General features: G+C 46.5%; 1 protein-coding gene across 1 annotated transcript in view; it reads right to left on the bottom strand.

Annotated features, from left to right (window-relative positions):
* The window catches only part of LOC126295469 (pleckstrin homology domain-containing family G member 5), a 1,663,439-nt gene that overhangs the window by 41,954 nt on the left and 1,601,636 nt on the right, over window positions 1-19,849 (bottom strand). The window contains exons 19-20 of the mRNA XM_049988005.1: window positions 13,979-14,221; window positions 2,958-3,244 (exon numbers count right to left, since the gene is read on the bottom strand). Coding sequence (XP_049843962.1) covers window positions 2,958-3,244; window positions 13,979-14,221 — 530 coding nt within the window. The remainder of the gene's footprint in view (window positions 1-2,957; window positions 3,245-13,978; window positions 14,222-19,849) is intronic.

Genomic DNA, 19,849 nt, shown 5'->3' with positions numbered 1-19,849 from the left:
CGTGGTGTAGCAATTTTAATGGCCAGTTGTGTAGATATATCAGAGAAGTTGTTGATATTGTGGATACATCAACAGTGTGACACACTGATGCAAGAATATCAATGTTACTATGAGATGACAAAAGTAATGAGATAGTGAGATGCATGTATACAGATGACGGTAGTTTAGCGTTCATGACGTATAAAAGGGCAGTGCATTTGTTGACTGCAGTACATTGTACTCAGGCATTTCATTGGAAAGGTTTCCAATGTGCTTACGGCCAGACGGCGAGAAATAATAGTCTTTTATCGCAGAATGGTAGTTGGAACTAGACGCATGGGGCATTCCATTTCAGAATTCGTTAGAGAATTCAGTATTCTCAGATCCACAGTGTCAATATTGTGCCGGTAGTATAAATTTCAGGCATTACCTCACACCAAGGAAAACGCAGTGGCCGACAGCCTTCACGTAACGACCGAAAGCAGCAGTGTTTGCATAGAGTTGTCAGTGCTAACTGACAAGCAACGCTGCCTGCAATAACAGCAGAAATTACTATGGGATGTACGACTAACGTATCAATTAGGACAGTGTGGCGGAATTTGGCGTTAATGTGCTGTGACAGCACATGACCGATGCGAGTGCATGTGCTAACAGCCCAACACTGTCTGTGACACATCTCCTTCAATTGTGACCATACCGGTTGCGCTCTAGATGACTGGGAAACTGTTGCCTGCTCAGATGAGTCCCAGCTTCAGCTGGGAAGAGCTGCTGGTAAGATTCGAGTGAGGTACAGACCCCATGAAGCCACAGACCCAGGTTGACAACAAGGTACTGTGCAAGCTGGTTATGACTCCATAATGATGTGGGCTGTGTTTTTGTGGAGTGGACCGAGTTCCCTGACCCAACTGAACCAGCCATTGACTGGAAACGGTTATGTTTGGCTACATGATCACAAATAGTAACGAAAGTTTCATGTGCCCTGCCACTGGGCCACTGCCGGCCGCGGTGGTCTAGCGGTTAAGGCGCTCAGTCCGTAACCGCACGACTGCTACGGTCACAGGTTCGAATCCTGCCTCGGGCATGGATGTGTGTGATGTCCTTAGGTTAGTTAGGTTTAAGTAGTTCTAAGTTCTAAGGGACTGATGGACTGATGACCACAGATGTTAAGTCCCATAGTGCTCAGAGCCATTTGAACCTTTCTTTTTATTTTTTTGGTCACTAGTGTTCAAGACTGGTTTGAAGAACATTCAGGACAGTTCGAGTAGATGATTTGTACATCCAGATCGCCTGACATGAATCCCATTGGAGATTATGGGAGGTCAGTTGCTGCACAAAATCCTGCACTGGCAACAGTTCCAAGTTACGGGACGTTATAGAGGCAGTAGGGCTCAATATTTCCGCGAGGGTCTTGCGAAGACTTGTCAAGTTCGTGCCATGTCGAGTTCATGCACTGTGATGGGCAGGAGGTGGTCTGAGTTCTTGCAGCGGTGTACCGTAGGTCTCTGGAAGAGGGTAGCGTTCCAAAGGATTGGAAAGGGGCACAGGTCATCCCCGTTTTCAAGAAGGGACGTCGAACAGATGTGCAGAACTATAGACCTATATCTCTAACGTCGATCAGTTGTAGAATTTTGGAACACGCATTATGTTTGAGTGTGATGACTTTTCTGGAGACTAGAAATCTACTCTGTAGGAATCAGCATGGCTTTCGAAAAAGACGGACGTGTGAAACCCAGCTCGCGCTATTCGTCCACGAGACTCAGAGGGCCATAGACACGGGTTCACAGGTAGATGCCGTGTTTCTTGACTTCCGCAAGGCGTTCGACACAGTTCCCCACAGTCGTTTAATGAAAAAAATAAGAGCATATGGACTATCAGAACAACTGTGTGATTGGATTGAAGACGTCCTAGATAACAGAACGCAGCATGTCATTCTCAATGGAGAGAAGTCCTCCGAAGTAAGAGTGATTTCAGGTGTGCCGCAGGGGAGTGTCGTAGGACCGTTGCTATTCACAATATACATAAATGACCTTGTGTATGACATCGGAAGTCCACTGCGGCTCTTTGCGGAAGATGTTGTGGTATATCGAGAGGTTGTAACAATGGAAAATTGTACTGAAATGCAGGAGGATCTGCAGCGAATTGACGCATGGTGAAGGGAATGGCAATTGAATCTCAATGTAGACAAGTGCAATGTGCTGCGAGAACATAGAATGAAAGATCCCTTATTATTTAGCTACAATATAGCAGGTCAGCAACTGGAAGCAGTTAATTCCATAAATTATCTGGGAGTACGCATTAGGAATGATTTAAAATGGAGTGATCATATAAAGTTGATCGTCGGTAAAGCAGGTGCCAGACAGAGATTCATTGGAAGAATCCTAAGGAAATGCAATCCGACAACAAAGGAAGTAGGTTACAGTACGCTTGTTCGCCCGCTGCTCGAATACTGCTCACCGGTGTGGGATCCGTACCAGGTAGGGTTGATAGAAGAGATAGAGAAGATCCAACGGAGAGCAGCGCGCTTAGTTACAGGATCATTTAGTAATCGCGAAAGCGTGACGGAGATGATAGATAAACTCCAGTGGAAGACTCTGCAGGAGAGACGCTCAGTAGCTCGGTAAGGGTTTTTGTTAAAGTTTTGAGAACATACCTTCACCGAGGAGTCAAGCAGTATATTGCTCCCTCCCAAGTATATCTCGCGAAGATACCGTGAGGATAAAATCAGAGGGATCAGAGCGCACACAGAAGCATACCGACAATCCTTCTTTCCGCGAACAATACGAGACTGGAATAGAAGGGAGAACCGATAGAGGTACTCAAGGTACCCTCCGCCACACACCGTCGCGTGGCTTGCGGAGTATGGGTGTAGATGTAGATATTAGGAGGTACCCCACGGCTTCTGTCACCTGAGGGCACATCTGCCATATAACGACAATTCCGATATAGTAGTCGCCATCGACTGGACAACTCAGAAGTACCTGTGCGAGTGTGCCAGGCTGGAGAGGCGGCTGCTCCTACTGGACTCCAGCCGGGGGCTGTGCGGCATCGCCTCGGCTGCCGCCCCCGCTGCCGCCCCCGTCGCCGCCCCTGGCCACTCCGGCTGCGGCTCTGCCGCCCCCATCTGCTGCTGCTGTGCCACCCCCACGTGGGAAAGAGGCAGGGGCGGCGCCGCCCCGACTGGGGAAGACAGCTGTGGCGCCGGAGACCAGGCCATTCGCGCCGTCGCGTACAGGTCCTGCGCGCGCTGCACTGCCTCCACCCAAACCTACGAAAGCCACACACCACTACTCGTGAGCTCAGCCGCACGCACGCACGCACGCACACACACACACACACACACACACCATAGACGTTAAGTCTCATAGCGCATAGAGCCATTTGAACCAACCAACCAATTGTGTAATTAGAGAGTATATAGGGAGAAAGAGAAGGGAGAGGCACACTTTGCAGTCCCTATACAGGGTGTTACAAAGAGGTACGGCCAAACTTCCAGGAAACATTCCTCACACACAAATAAAGAAAATATGTTATGTGGACATGTGTCCGGAAACGCTTAATTTCCATGTTAGAGCTCATTTTAGTTTCGTCAGTATGTACTGTACTTCCTCCATTCACCGCCAGTTGGCCCAATTGAAGGAAGGTAATGTTGACTTCGGTGCTTGTGTTGACATCCTACTCATTGCTCTACAGTACTAGCATCAAGCACATCAGTACGTAGCATCAACAGGTTAGTGTTCATCACGAACGTGATTTAGCAGTCAGTGCAATGTTTACAAACGCGGAGTTGGCAGATGCCCATTTGGCGTACGGATTAGCACGGGGCAATAGCCGTGGCGCGGTACGTTTGTATCGAGACAGATTTACAGAACGAAGGTGTCCCGACAGGAAGACGTTCGAAGCAATTGATCGGCGTCTTAGGGAGCACGGAACATTCCAGCCTACGACTCGCGACTGGGGAAGACCTAGAACGACGAGGACACCTGCAATGGACGAGGAAATTCTTCGTGCAGTTGACGATAACCCTAATGTCAGCATCAGAGAAGTTGCTGCTGTTCAAGGTAACGTTGCCCACGTCACTGTATGGAGAGTGCTACGGGAGAACCAGTTGTTTCCGTACCGTGTACAGCGTGTGCAGGCACTATCAGCAGCTGATTGGCCTCCACGGGTACACTTCTGCGAATGGTTCATCCGACAATGTGTCAATCCTCATTTCAGTGCAAATGTTCTCTTTACGTGATCAAATTGTAAATTTTCACAATCAACATTTGTGGTCTGACGAGAATCCGCACGCAATTGTGCAATCACGTCATCGACACAGATGTTCTGTGAACGTTTGGGCAGGCATTGCTGGTGATGCCTCGATTAGGCCCCATGTTTTTCCACCTACGCTCAATGGAGCACGTTATCACGATTTCATACGGGATACTCTGCCTGTGCTGCTAGAACATGTGCCCTTACAAGTACGACACAACATGTGGTTCGTGCACGATGGAGCTCCAGCCCATTTCAGTCGAAGTGTTCGTACGCTTCTCGACAACAGATTCGGTGACCGACGGACTGGTAGAGGCGGACCAATTCCGTGGCCTCCACGCTCTCCTGACCTCAACCCTCTTGACTTTCATTTATGGGGGCATTTGAAAGCTCTAGTCTACGCAACCGCGGTACCAAATGCAGAGACTCTTCGTGCTCGTGTTGTGGACGGCTGTGATACAATACGCCATTCTCCAGGGCTGAATCAGCGCATCAGGGATTCCGTGCGACGGAGGGTGGATGCACGTATCCTCGCTAACGGAGGACATTTTGAACATTTCCTGTACAAAGTGTTTGAAGTCACGCTGGTACGTTCTGTTGCTGTGTGTTACCATGCCATGATTAATGTGATTTGAAGAGAAGTAATAAAATGTGCTCAACATGGAAAGTAAGCATTTCCGGACACATGTCCACATAACATATTTTCTTTCTTTGTGTGTCAGGAATGTTTCCTGAAAGTTTGGCAGTACCTTTTATATATATGGAGAGAGAGAGAGAGAGAGAGAGAGAGAGAGAGAGAGAGACATGGGGGGGACACACTTTGCAGACCATATAGACAGTAACAGAACCGTGTGCGCAGAAGTTTACTAAATAGTGCCAAGTGTACTAGACCATATTAGTCACCAAAGGATGGTGATGTTCTGACTACATATAAGAAAGCCTCACAATAGTAAAAAAGCTTTAATAGTATACGTTGTGGTACCAGCCATAGAAAATTATGTATATTTGTTGAGAGAACATCTGCAATGGGGACCAGGCCATTTATATCATAACATATTGGTCCTGTGGACATTGTACCATCTCTATATACACCGGGCAAAGCCACATATCAGAACAATTGAGCCAAGAAACATACGTGGACGCGCCTGGGTGCATGCACACATACACACACACACACACACACACACACACACACACACACACACACACACATACATAGATAGAGAAAGAGATGGGGAAGGTACACTTTGCAGTCCAGATAGACAGTAATAGAGTGGGATGCATTGAGTAGTATACTAAATATTGTCAAGTTGCACCGAACTGTATTAGACACCAGAGGATGGCTACGTTCTGGTTACATACAGAAGAGCCTTACAATAGTGGAAAGGTTTTAGTAGCAGAATTTGCAGTACCAACTGCATAAAATTATGCGTATTTGTTGAGATAACATCTGCAATTGGGACCAGGCCATCTGCATTTGAAAACTGAATGAATCACGGAATAATGTAGATAGAGAGGTACATATTGACACACATGCTTGGAATGACACGGGGTTTTATTAGAACAAAAAAAATACAAAAGTTCAAAAAATGTCGGACAGATGGCGCTTCATCTGATCAGAATAGCAATAATTAGCATGACAAAGTAAGACAAAGCAAAGATGACGTTGTTTACAGGAAATGCTCAATATGTCCACCACCATTCCTCAACAATAGCTGTAGTCGAGGAATAATGTTGTGAACAGCAATGTAAAGCATGTCCGGAGTTACGGTGAGGCATTGGCGTCGGATGTTGTCTTTCAGCATCGCTAGCGATGTCGGTCGATCACGATACACCTGCGACTTCAAGTAACCCCAAAGCCAATAATCGCGCGGACTGAGGTCTGGAGACCTGGGGGGCCAAGCATGACGAAAGTGGCGGCTGAGCACACGATCGTCACCAAATGACTTGCATCTGTCGGAAATTTTGTGAACTTTGTTTTTTTTTGTTCTAATAAAACCCCATGTCATTCCAAGCATATGTGTCAATTTTTACCTCTCTATCTACATTATTCCGTGGTTTACTAAGTTTTCAAATTTATATTCACTAGAGGATGGAATAGGTGAAAAATGCTTGCTAAATTGCACATTTATTTTGCTCACAATTTCTACTTTTAAAATTGCAAATTACCTTTGCAGTATTCAGCAAAGACATCCTATTGTCAGCTATGTTTAGACGAGCCAAAGTATTTTATTTATCTCTTTGTGACACTGCTGAGATGTGTTTGCACCTGTGGTATGGTTCTACTCGTGTTAACCAATGTGGGGCATGCATGTAGCAAACACACTGTATAGCTGTAGAGATTCGAATGTGGATTGCATTGCTTTCTGCCAAGTGTTGTGGAGGTGGCGTGATGCAGTAAAGAGATCTTCAATATTGGTTTTGGGCGAGCTGTTTCCAGTTACTTTGCCATGGTGGTTAATAGATGATATGCAGGTCATTCCAATTGTGTGGTCTAAAGATTCCTACAGATATTTTGCAATCATTCGGTTCACAGAACGTTTAGTGAGTTCTAACTCACAAAGGCTCACATGTCGCTCATATTTTGTTAAGTGGAAGTTCATTTATGGGATCTAGTAATATCTACTCAATTCCTCGCATTGTATATTCAATGTTATCATTCTCTCCTTGTTACTTCTTTACTACTAATTCTATTTGCAATACACTTGGCAGGCAGTATCCACATACACTGCTCGATGTATCTGCAAAATTATATCGTTGTCTTTCTGGAAGAGATACCTGCAGAACACGTAATTTCGTGTCTTTTACCAGAACATCAGTTCATGTTACTAATACTGAGAATCCACAACGCTTTCATGATCCATCCGCACAGCACTGAGGACAATATGTAAATGATATTCAATATTTCTTTTAATTATTTTACTCAACCTAAGTTATTCATTTATTATTGAACATAAAATGGCTACATGCTGGAATGCCGCCTTCTTGTAAACCCTTGCTGCTACATCCTTTGTTTCATAACGATATTGGTAGGTACTCCATGACCGTTGTCAGCGAAGTGTATATTCCCCTTGTTTTGACAGCTATTATTATCTCCGAAATTTATGACTTTCTCCCTCTGATTCAATTATATGCAGTGAACTTTTTCAAGTTTAAATTTATGGCACATTGGAATTTATACACGGTTGTGTGTACTGACTGTCACTTTATGACTCCAATCTAACTTTCCTTTTGTTTCTTAAACAAAAAATTTTTGAAAACAGAATGAGAACTGCTGCATTCGACTGCCGAATTCTATGTTGTTATGTAGGTTCATTAGTATACAGTCGCCATATCCTCAGTAAATCACTTGGGGTCTTTATGACTAGGTGAAGCGGAAAAACCCTGGTACCAGGATTGTTAATCTTCCAAAACTAAGAGGCATCAGGCACATGGAGCTCTGCAAATCATCAGCAGCTAAAAAAAATTGTACGTGGGGGTGTTGGGAATGATTACTGAAAGTAATGCAGCACATTACTAAATTAATAAGTGAACTGAAAGTAATGAATGCATTGACTGATCAGCTACTTATCTATACCCAGTTACTCTCCCCCCTTTTTTCACTCCGCCACCGATTCTTTAAGGAACAGAGATCTCACGGATGAATGAGTTCTCATTATCAAACACTGAATGAGCAACATTTTGTTACTCTCCCCCCTTTTTTCACTCCGCCACCGATTCTTTACGGAACAGAGATCTCATGGATGAATGAGTTCTCATTATCAAACACTGAATGAGCAACATTTTGGTAATTTGTCGTCCGTTTTGCTTAGCAAAAGCTAGTTTTTCCCCCACCTCACTGTTTACGACATCACACACTATGTGATCAAAAGTATCCGGACGCTCCTAAATACATACGTTTTTCACATTAGGTGCATTGTGCTGCCACCTACAGCCAGGTGCTTCGTATCAGCGACCTCAGTAGTCATTAGACATCGCGAGAGAGCAGAAAGAGGCGCTCCGTGGAACTCACGGACTTCGAACGTCGTTGGGTGATATGGATGTCACTTGTGTCATACGTCTGTATGTGAGATTTCCACACTCCTAAACATGCCAAGGTCCACTGTTTCCGATGTGCTAGTGACGTGGAAACCTGAAGGGACACGTACAGCACAAAATAGTACAGGCCGACCTCGTCTGTTGACTGACAGAGACCACTGACAGTTGAAGAGAATCGTAATGTGTAATAGGCAGACATCTATCCAGACCATCACACTGGAATTCCAAACTGCATCAGGATCCACTGCAAGTACTATGACAGTTTGGCGGGAGGTGAGGAAACTTGGATTACATGGTCGATAGGCTTCTCACAAGCCACACATCACGCCGGTAAATGCGAAACGACGCCTCGCTTGGTGTAAGCAGAGAACATTGGACAATTGAACAGTGGAAAAAAGTAGTGTGGAGTGACGAATCACGGTACACAATGTGGCGGTCCGATGGCAGGGTGTGGGTGTGGCGAATGCCCGGTGAACGTCATCTTCTAGCGTGTGTAGTGCCAACAGTAAAATTCGGAGGCGGTGGTGTTACGGTGTGGTCGTGTTTTTCATGGAGGGGGCTTGGACCACGGTTGTTTTGCGTGCCGCTATCACAGCACAGGCTTACATTGATGTTTTAAGCACCTTCTTGCTTCCCACTGTTGAAGACCAATGCGGGGGATGGCGGTTCCATTTTTCAACACGATCGAGCACCTGTTCATAATTCACAACCTGTGGCGGAGTGGTTACACGAGAACAACATCCCTGTAATGGACTGGCCTGCACTGAGTCCTGACCTGAATCGTATAGAATGGCATGTTTTGGAATATCGACTTGCTGCCAGGCCTCACCGACCGACGTCGATGACTCTCCTCAGTGCAGCACTCCGTGAAGAATGGTTTGCGATTCCAGAAGAAACCTTCCAACACTTGACTCAATGCATGCCTGCGAGAGTGGAAGCTGTTATCAAGGCTAAGGCTGGGCCAACACCATATTGAATTCCAGCATTACTGCTGTAGGGCACCACAATCTTGTATCTCATTTTCAGCGAGTTGTCCGAATACTTTGGATCACATAGGGCACTTTTTGTACTATGAGTCGTGGTAACAGGCAATAAAGGTAAAAAATTTTATTCTAGTCTGTCTCCATCATATTAACTTAGCATCAGGTCATGGTGTGAGCAGTTACGTAAATGCAGTACGCCAGCTCCCACATGCTATTACGATGAGCTAGGGACGCCACAATGGTATGGCTGAGTTAGGGACGCCAAGTTTCTCCCACAAACCTACCAATGGCGCAATTTTTCTCCGAATCCTTGCACTTTTCATCGCAGTTGTAGGAAAAACACACCAAATGCCCACCTGAGCTCCTCATACCACCAGAACCATGTGCCACACAATGATATAATTTTGCAGACACATCCAGCGGTATATGTGGCTACTGTCTGCGAAATGTATTGCGAATAGATGGTTCAGACGGCTCTGAACACTATGGGACTTGACATTTCAGGTCATCAGTCCCCTAGAACTTAGAACTACTTAAACCTAACTAACCTAAGGACATCACACACATCCGTGCACGAGGCAGGATTCGAACCTGCGACCGTAGCAGACGCGCGGTTCCGGACTGAAGCACCTACAACCGCTCGGCCACAGCGGCCGACTCATTGCGATAAGAATTAGTAGTAAACAAGTAATAGGTTAAAACATAATGTTTTACTGTAGGAATAGCGAAAATTTAAGTGGTAGTAGTAACAGATAGATGCGCGATAGACCACTGACCGCCAAATCATCCTCAATCATACATCATCAGATGCGGTATGCAGGAGCATGTGGTCAACACAATCATCGTTGGCGTTCTAAACTTTGAGGCGCTACATCTCAGTCAGACAGCTCCTCAGTTGGCATCACAAGGCTGAGCGCACCTCGGTCCAGGTCTCCCATCGAGGAGAAATACGTGGCAGTATTGGGAATCGAACCCGGGTCTGCCGTATGAAGGTCTGTCTGGATGACCACCCAGCTACGGAGGTGGACAGCACACTAACCAGTAAAATGTTCTATTTCTCTTAATCATTTTGTGTGGGGCAGTGTGAGCAAGAAAAGGTTTGGAATTGTGAGTAAAGTTTTCTATAAGTCGCTGAGTGTCCAATGCTGGATGAATATAGTCTACGTAACGTTTGCGCTGTGACTGACTTATGCCTTCTCAAGACACATACACTGTTTGTGATTGTAATACATGAGTTATTGTGGTGAATCATTAACGTGAAGAGTAGATTATGGCTGCATCTGAAATTCTTAAATTCGGTCAAAAATTATATGAAACACTTAAAATCAAATTTTTGTTGCTCCTATACTTTGTTAAAACAGGTATCGGGCGACCATTTTAGCTGTGTAGTGATATGGAGAGTATATCTTAGTTTTATACCGTTTAAAGTTTTTTGCAAAATACAAGGACCTTGAGGTACCCCTTCCCAATTTCCAACTGAGACCAAATCACAAACAGCACATTCTTTATGCAATGGAATGAGACCAACGTGCGATGATGAAGTCCCATACTCCTTGACATGGAGTAGATGAACGATGCTGCACACCCGCGCCGCCATACTAGGCAAGGTCTTAGTGAAGATGTTTTGCCACTGCCTTCCTCCGACCGTAATAGGTATGAACGATGATGATGAAGACAACACAACACCCAGTCATCTCGAGGCAGGTGAAAATCCCTGACCCCACCGGGAATCTAACCCGGGACCCAGTGCTCGCGAAGCGAGAACGCTACCGTGAGACCACAAGCCGCGGACACCAAGGAGTATAAAAGTATAAAAATTTTAAAAAAAAAGAGCTACCCTCGGGTAGTGTACCTAAAATTGTCGTGACACAATGCCTGGTACAATTTGAAGATCGACATTTTTCCACCAGACTGTGCATAAAATATTTTATTTATTCTCCTCAATACCGGTTTCGGTCACTGCCCATTTTCAAGTGTGTCTCTAATGACACACGTCGCTACATCACCGTCGGCATTAATTTAAAAATCGCATGCCGTGCATAACTGTGGAAAGCACAGTCGTCATACGTCATTTTGCAACATTTCCTAGTAAAAACACAATATACACTCACGCAACGAGCTGTTACATGTGCGGGCCACGACGGAACAATAAATGAAAAATTTCGTAGACAATCTGGTGAAAAGCCAGGCGCTGTGGCCGAGCGGTTCTAGGCGTTTCAGTCTGGAACCGCGCGACCGCTACGGTCGCAGGTTCGAATCCTGCCTCGGGCATGGGTGTGTGTGATGTCCTTAGGTTAGTTACGTTTAAGTAGTTCTAAGTTCTAGCTGGCTGATGATCTCAGATGTTAAGCCCCATAGTGCTCAGAGCCATTTGAACCATTTGGTGAAAAATGTCGTTCTTCAAATTTATTGAGAATGGTTCTTCAAATTTATTGAGAATGTGGCGCCAACACAGAAGAAAATGGTTGTCACGTTTGGGATTGGGGAAAGTAGTGACATGTGTTACTAGAGACAAACCGGAGAATGGGCAATGCCCAAAACTGTTTGTGTGAAAAATGAATAATAAATTTCATATCCAGTCTGGTGTCTGCAGCTCGCGGTCTTGCGGTAGCATTCTCGCTTCAGGCACAGTGGGTCCCGGGTTCGAGTCCCGGCGGCGTCGGGGATTCTTCCCAGCCTCGAGATGACTCGGTGTTGTTGTGTAGTCATCATCAGCATCATTCATCCCCATTACGGACGGAGGACCTTACCTAGTACGGCAGGGTGCGTTTGTCGCATCGTCCCCTATGCTTCTCGGGGTATGGTTCAAGTGGCTCCGAGCACTATGGGACTTAATTTCTGAGGTCATCAGTCCCCTAGAACTTCGAACCACTGAAACCTAACTAACCTAAGGACATCACACACCTTGATGCCCGAGGCACGATTCGAACCTGCAACCATAGCAGCCTCGCAGTTCCAGACTGAAGTGCCTAGAACCGCTCGGCCACACCGGCCAGCCCAGGGTATGGGACCTCAGCATCATACAGTCTGTGCGGGTCACGTAAAATGGAAAATTTTGTAGACAATCTGGTGAAAAATGTCATTCTTCAGTCTAAGAAGAAGGTTGGTTGGTTGGTTGGTTGGATTGGAGAAGGGACCAAACTACGCGGTCATCAGTCCCCTAAGCAGAAGGAAATGACGAGTACAATGCTGGTCATAAAACTGTAACGTCAAGGACAGCACTCTCACTCCTTCATGCCACGAGTGGCCTACTGGGACCATCCGACCGCCGTATCATCCTCAGGCAGGATGTAGATAGGAGGGGCTTGAGGTTAGCACTCCGCTCTCCCTGTCATTGTGATGGTATTTTTGACTGAAGCTGTTACTACTCGGTCGAGTAGCTTCTCAATTGGCATCACGAGGCTGAGTGCACCCCAAAAAATGGCAACAGTGCATGGCGGCCCGGATGGACACACATCCAAGTGCCAACCACGCCTGACGACGCTTAACTACGGTGATCTCACGGGAACAAGTGTAGCCACTGTGGCAAGGCCGTTGCCTCGAGGACAGCAAATAACAAAATTGTAGTACAAAGAATACCTGAAACGTGCTGGGAGATTAAAGCTGTGTGCCGGACCGAGGCTCGGGATCTTTGCCTTTCATGGGCAAGTGCTCTACCAACTGAGCTACCCAAGCACGACTCACGCCCCGTGTTCACAGCTTTACTTCCGCCAGTACCTCGTCTCCTACCTTCCAAACTTTACAGAAGCTCTCCTGCGAACCTCGCAGAACTAGCACTCCTGAAAGAAAGGATATTGGGGAGACATGGGTTTGACACAGCCTGGGGGATGTTTTGAGAAGGGCTAGTTCTGCAAGGTTGGCAGGAGAGCTTCTGTAAAGTTTGGAATGTAGGAGACGAGGCAGAAGTAAAGCTGTGAGGACGGGGCGTGAGTCGTGCTTGGGTAGCTGAGTTGGTAGAGCACTTGCCCGCGGAAGGCAAACGTCCCGAGTTGGAGTCTCGGTCGGACACACAGTTTTAATCTGCCAGGAAGTTTCATATCAGTGCACACTCCGCTGCAGAGCGAAAATCTCTTTCTGGAAATATCCTCAAGTCTATGGCTAAGCCATGTCTCCACAATATCCTTTTTTTCGGGAGTGCTAGTTCTGCGAGGTTCGCAGGAGAGCTTCTGTAAAGTTTGGAATGTAGGAGACGAGGCAGAAGTAAAGCTGTGAGGACGGGGCGTGAGTCGTGCTTGGGTAGCTCAGTTGGTAGAGCAGTCGCCCGCAAAAGGCAAAGGTCCCGACTTCGAGTCTCGCTCCGGCACACAGTTTTAATCTGCCAGGACATTGCATATCAGCGCACACTCCCCTGCACAGTGAAAATCTCATTCTGGAAAGAATACCTGATTTAATTTGTGTTCTACTTGGGTTCTACTGTGTCCCGCAGGGCTCCATCTCGGGTCCACTATTGTCGAAAACTTTAGTACACTCGTCTTCCGAAGAGTGGTCCCTCGAAAGGCCTGTCCGACAATGTAATGTGCTGCGAATACGTAGAAAGAAAGATCCCTATCATTTAGCCACAATAGAGCAGATCACCAAATGAAAGGAGTTAATTCCATAAATTATCTAGGAGTACGCATTAGGAGTGATTTAAAATGAACAAGTGAGTTGTTTCCCACTAGCTCCATGAACGAGTACCCGTCAGTTACATGACATCTGACCGGACTAGTGAGTGACGTGAGACTCACCCGGACGGTCCTGGGGTCGTTGCTGGAGAGGGTGAAGGCGTGCACGGCGGTGCGCCACTCGCTCAGGTAGACGACGGCGACGCCCAGGCCGGAGGGGAGCTCTGCCACGCGCAGCCGCTCCACCAGGTAGGGCGGACGTACCACCCGCAGCGCCGCCCCCGCCCTGGAGGCCGAGCCGCGCCGCCTCCCGGCCGGCTTGCACACCAGCAGCGCGTCCGTCACCAGGACGCACCGCACGTCCGTCTGCAGAACCAGATAAGAAAAGTAAAAAGCACTGTGTCCCGCAGGGCTCCATCTCGGGTCCACTTTTGTCGAAAACTTCAGTACACTCGTCCTCCGAAGAGTGGTCCCTCGAAAGGCCTGTCCGACAATGTAATGTGCTGCGAATACATAGAAAGATAGACTCCTTATCATTTAGCTACAATATAGCAGGTCAGCAACTGAAAGGAGCTAATTCCGTAAATTATCTTGGAGTACGCATTAGGAGTGATTTAAAATGGAATGATCATATAAAGATGTTCGTCGGTAAAGCAGGTGCCAGACAGAGATTCATTGGAAGAATCCTAAGGAAATGCAATCCGAAAACAAAGGAAGTAGATTACAGTACGCTTGTTCACCCGCTGCTTGAATACTGCTCAGCAGTGTGGGATCCGTACCAGATAGGGTTGATAGAAGAGATAGAGAAGATCCAACGGAGAACAGCGCGCTTCGTTACAGGATCATTTAGTAATCGCGAAAGCGTGACGGAGATGGTAGATAAACTCCAGTGGAAGACTCTGCAGGAGAGAAGCTCAGTAGCTCGGTACGGGTTTTTGTTAAAGTTTCGAGAACATACCTTCACCGAGGAGTCAAGCAGTATATTGCTCCCTCCCAAGTATATCTCCGGAAGAGACCGTGAGGATAAAATCAGAGGGATTAGAGCGCACACAGAAGAATACCGACAAACCTTCTTTCCACGAACAATACGAGACTGGAATAGAAGGGGGAACCGATAGAGGTACTCAAGGTACCCTCCGCCACACACCGTCGCGTGGCTTGCGGAGTATGGATGTAGATGTAGATGTACATGGTATGCAGAAAGCATGCACTGCATGACCATCTGCAGAGCGACATAAAAAAGTAAAAGAAAAACAAAAAGCACTAGTGTCCCACAGGGCTTCATCGAAGGTCCACTACTGTCGAAATCTTCAGCACACTTGCTGTTCCTCTATGAGTGGACCCACGAAACGCCTGCACAGCAACGTATATTATACATGGAAAGCAAGCACCACACGTCCATCTGCAGAGCGACATAAAAAAGAGCTCACTGGTGTCCCACAGAGCTCCATCTTGGGTCACATCGCTATTGTGTACTTTGAGAAGTTTCTTTTCCTTTTCCAGTGTTCCCATGAAAATCCTGTCTGCCAATGTACATGGTAAATGGAAAGTAAGTATTGCATATCCATCTGCAGAAAGACGTAAAAAGTGAAATACTGGTGTTCTGTTGGGCTCCATCTTGGTCCCACCACTATCGATTACTTCTGAGCACTTGCCTCGCCTTTCCTCTACCTCCATCCCCATGAAATCCCTGTCCATCAATCTACATGATACATGAAAAGCAGGCATCACATGACAGCAAAAGTAAAATACTGGTGTCCTGCAGGGCTCCATCTTGGGTCTATCGCTATCAAGTACTTCTGAGCATATGCTGTTCTTGTACCAAGGGTCCAACGAAAGGCCTGACAAAGAACATTGAAAGCACACATTATGCATTCACCTGCGGAATAACATAAAAACTGAAAAAAACAGTGGTGTCACACAGGGCTCCATCTCAGACACACAATTATCAAGTAGTTCTGAGCATGTACTGTCAGAGCCTTTTGCAGAGGAATGTTTGATTAAAATCCTGTCAGTTTACAAACCCTATCACTTCAAAAAAAAAGCATTTGAGTTTTTGATACTAGTTCCACCATCTTCACCATCAGGAGTTCAAAATCACTGTCATAATGTTCAACTTATATAGATGGAACAGCAGCATCTGGAACTTTCCACAGAGGGCTGAAGTGACGTGTGAGCAGAAGGCAAAATGGGCACCTCATGGCAATTCCATCCCACCACAGCACAGGACGTAAGCTGTCCTTAAGATATGGTGGAACATCAACAAAAGCTAAAAGAGGATAATGGAATGAAGTCGAATTAAGTCGGGTGAAGCAGAGGGAATTGGCTTGGGAAATGAGACAAAGTAGTAAAGGAGTTTTGCTATTTGGGGAGCAAAATAACTGATGATGGTCGAAGTAGAGAGGATATAAAATATAGACTGGCAATGGCAAGGAAAGCGTTTCTGAAGAAGAGAAATTTGTTAACATCGCGTATATATTTAAGTGTCAGGAAGTCGTTTCTATGGAGTGTGGCCATGTATGGAAGTGAAACATGGACGATAAATAGTTTAGACAAGAAGAGAATAGAAGCTTTCGAAATATGGTGCTACAAAAGAATGCTGAAGATTAGATGGGTAGTTGACATAACTAATGAGGGGGTATTGAACAGAATTGGAGAGAAGATAAATTTGTGGCACGACTTAACTAGAAGAAGGGACCATTTGGTAGGACATGTTCTGAGGCTTCAAGGGATCACAAATTTAGCATTGGAGGGCAGCGTGGAAGGTAAAAATCGTAGAGGGAGACCAAGAGATGAATACACTAAGCAGATTCAGAAGGATGTAGGTTGCAGTAGGTACTGGGAGATGAGGAAGCTTGCACAGGATATAGTAGCATGGAGAGCTGCATCAAACCAGTCTCAGGACTGAAGACCACAACAAGAAACAACAAGCATTTGTTTTCCCTCTACCAGTGGCCCAACGCAAGGCCTGTCCCGCAACATACATAAAGTGTCTTTAACAGAGCCATGCTATATCCTGGCTGATCTGCAAACCCCAATGTGCATATATTGCTAATACATACTGACTGCAGAGTAAAAGCAGAAAACACCAGTGAGCTGCATGACTCTATAGCAGGTCCTTACCGTCTGCAGCTTCTGAGCCACATCCGTCGCCAGCACGCACGGTATGTCCAACTGCAGAACGGCATCAAAACTAGAAAACACTGGTGTCTGACCAGGCGCCGCCTCAGATCCACTACTGTCAGCAGCTGCTGTGCCATAGATGTCCCCAGCACGCAACATACTTCATGATGTAATCACACCTAATGCGTATTAAGAACCCTTCGTTACAGTCCACGCAGGATACGGTGGATATGCAGTGACTAATTCTCGTCCATCCAGCACAGTGCAGCGAACGTTATCATTAATAGGCTATGGCGGCAGAAGACCAACACGAGTGCCTTTGCGAAGAGCAAGACTACACCTGGGTTCGTGATCTTACCGACTAGATCCTAGACGACTGGAAAACCGTGGCCTCGTTAGATAAGTTCCAATTGGTAAGAGGTGATTTTAAAGTTCGAGTGTGGTGCAGGCCCCACCAAGCCATGGACCCAAGTCGTCAACAAGGCACTGTACAACTTGGTGGTAGTTCCATGACGGTGTGGGCTGTGTCTACATGGAATGGACTGGGTCCTCTGGCCCCGTTGACTGGAAATGGTTACATTCACCTACTTGGAGACCATTCGCAGCAAACTTCACGGCCACACTGGATAGCTGTGCGGTCTGAGGCACCTTGCCACAATTCGCGCAGCTTGCCACGATTCGAGCAGCTCCCCCCGTCGAAGGTTTGAGTCTTCCCTCAGGCGTGGGTGTGTGTGTTGTCCTTGGCGTAAGTTACTTTAACTTAGATTAAGTACTGGGTGAGCCTAGGGGCTGATGACCTCAGCAGTTTGGTCGCATATGAACTTACCACAAACTTCCAACTTCACGTATCCAAACAATGGTGAAATTTTTATAGGTGACATAGTGCCATCACTGTTTGCGATTGGTTTGAAGAACATTGTGTACAGTCAGGGCAAATGGTTTGGCCACCCATATCGCCCAACATTAATCTCACTCAACGCTTGTGGGACATAATTGAGAGATCAGTTCACGCACAATATCCTGCGTGGGCCCTATTTTCGTCATTATGGGGGATTATATAGAGGCAGCGTGGCTCAAATGGCTCTACATCTACATCTACATGACTACTCTGCAATTCACATTTAAGTGCTTGGCAGAGGGTTCATCGAACCACAATCATACTATCTCTCTACCATTCCACTCCCGAAGAGCGCGCGGGAAAAACGAACACCTAAACCTTTCTGTTCGAGCTCTGATTTCTCTTATTTTATTTTGATGATCATTCCTACCTATGTAGGTTGGGTTCAAAGAAATATTTTCATATTCGGAAGAGAAAGTTGGTGATTGAAATGTCGTAAAAAGATCTCGGCGCGACGAAAAACGTCTTTGCTATAACGACTTCCATCCCAACTCGGGTATCATACCTGCCACACTCCCTCCCCTATTACGTGATAATACAAAACGATCTGCTCTTTCTTGCACCGTTTCGATGTCCTCCGTCAATCCCACCTGGTAAGGATCCCACACCGCGCAGCAATATTCTAACAGAGGGCGAACGAGTGTAGTGTAAGCTGTCTCTTTAATGGACTTGCTGCATCTTCTAAGTGTCCTGCCAATGAAACGCAACCTTTGGCCCGCCTTCCCCACAATATTATCTATGTGGTCTTTCCAGCTGAAGTTGCACTATCGGACTTAACATCGGAGGTCATCAGACCCCTAGTCCACAGCTCGTGGTCTTACGGTTCCATTCTCGCTTCCCGCCCACAGCGGCTCGGATTCGATTCCTGGTGGGGTCAGGGATTTACTCTTCCTAGTGATGGTGTTGTGTGTCTTTCATCATCATTTTCATCATCATTGACTCGAAAGTCGCCGAAGTGGCGTCAACTAAAAAGGACTTGCAATAAGGCGGCCGAACTTCCTCGCATGGGGCCTCCCGGCCAACAATGCCATACGATCATTTCATTTCATTTCAGTCCCCTAGACTTTGAACTACTTGAACCTTACTAACCTAAGGACATCACACACATCCATGCCTGAGGCACGATTCGAACCTGCAACCGTAGCAGCGGCGCGGTTCGAGACTGAAGGGCCTAGAACCGCTCGGCCACAGCGGCCGGCTAGAGGCAGTGTGGCTCAATATTGTGCAGGGGAGTTGGAAAGACTTTTGGACTCCATGCCACATCGAATTGCCGCACTATGCCAGGCACGAACAGGTCCAATACAATGTTAGGAAGTACCCCATGAATTTCGTCAGGTCAGTGTATGGGCGAATGGGTGGCCATTGTGTTCGCCTAGATGTCGTTAGGTAAAAGTTGATTCCAGTTTGCGACAGCCTCGAATGTACCAATCGTCGACATGGGAATTTGTGACTAAGTAAGCACTCTTTCAACACGAACATGTTAGGAAAACCTTACTGTTCCATTACAGCGGCGGACTTGGTGCTTCTGTGTACGATGTAGTCTCTTACTGTATGACGGTCTTCAGCTCCGAAACTGAACTGAAAACTACTCCTGTCGGGCCCACTGCATCTCGCATATTTATTTACTTCAGTTTAGTGAGCGACTTCACGGTCATTGCCTCTTCTGTCGCATTGAAAAGCTTCTCGAAGAATCTTCTTAACGTCGGTGATTGGCTCTTGGAATGTAGGCGACGGCGTTTGATCACATGTGACAACTGAGAAACACGTGAGGCGGTCGGGCGATGTCCTGACGGCTGAATCGACAGCGTCCGCTTATGTGGGGAGGGCGATGGCTTCTCCTGAACGTGCTGTCTTCACGGTCATTGCTCCTTCTGCTCTGCCCGCTGTTTGCCAGTGTGTAATTCTTCTAAACTAAACTAAGTTTTTCATCTATTTTCTAATTCCACTAATTTATTTATTGAGTATCACTCAAC

Source organism: Schistocerca gregaria, chromosome 11 (assembly GCF_023897955.1).
Source record: "Schistocerca gregaria isolate iqSchGreg1 chromosome 11, iqSchGreg1.2, whole genome shotgun sequence".
In the NCBI taxonomy this organism is placed as follows: Eukaryota; Metazoa; Arthropoda; class Insecta; order Orthoptera; family Acrididae; genus Schistocerca; species Schistocerca gregaria.
Note: the sequence above shows the minus strand (reverse complement) of the source record. Positions and strands in the feature narration are given on the sequence as shown.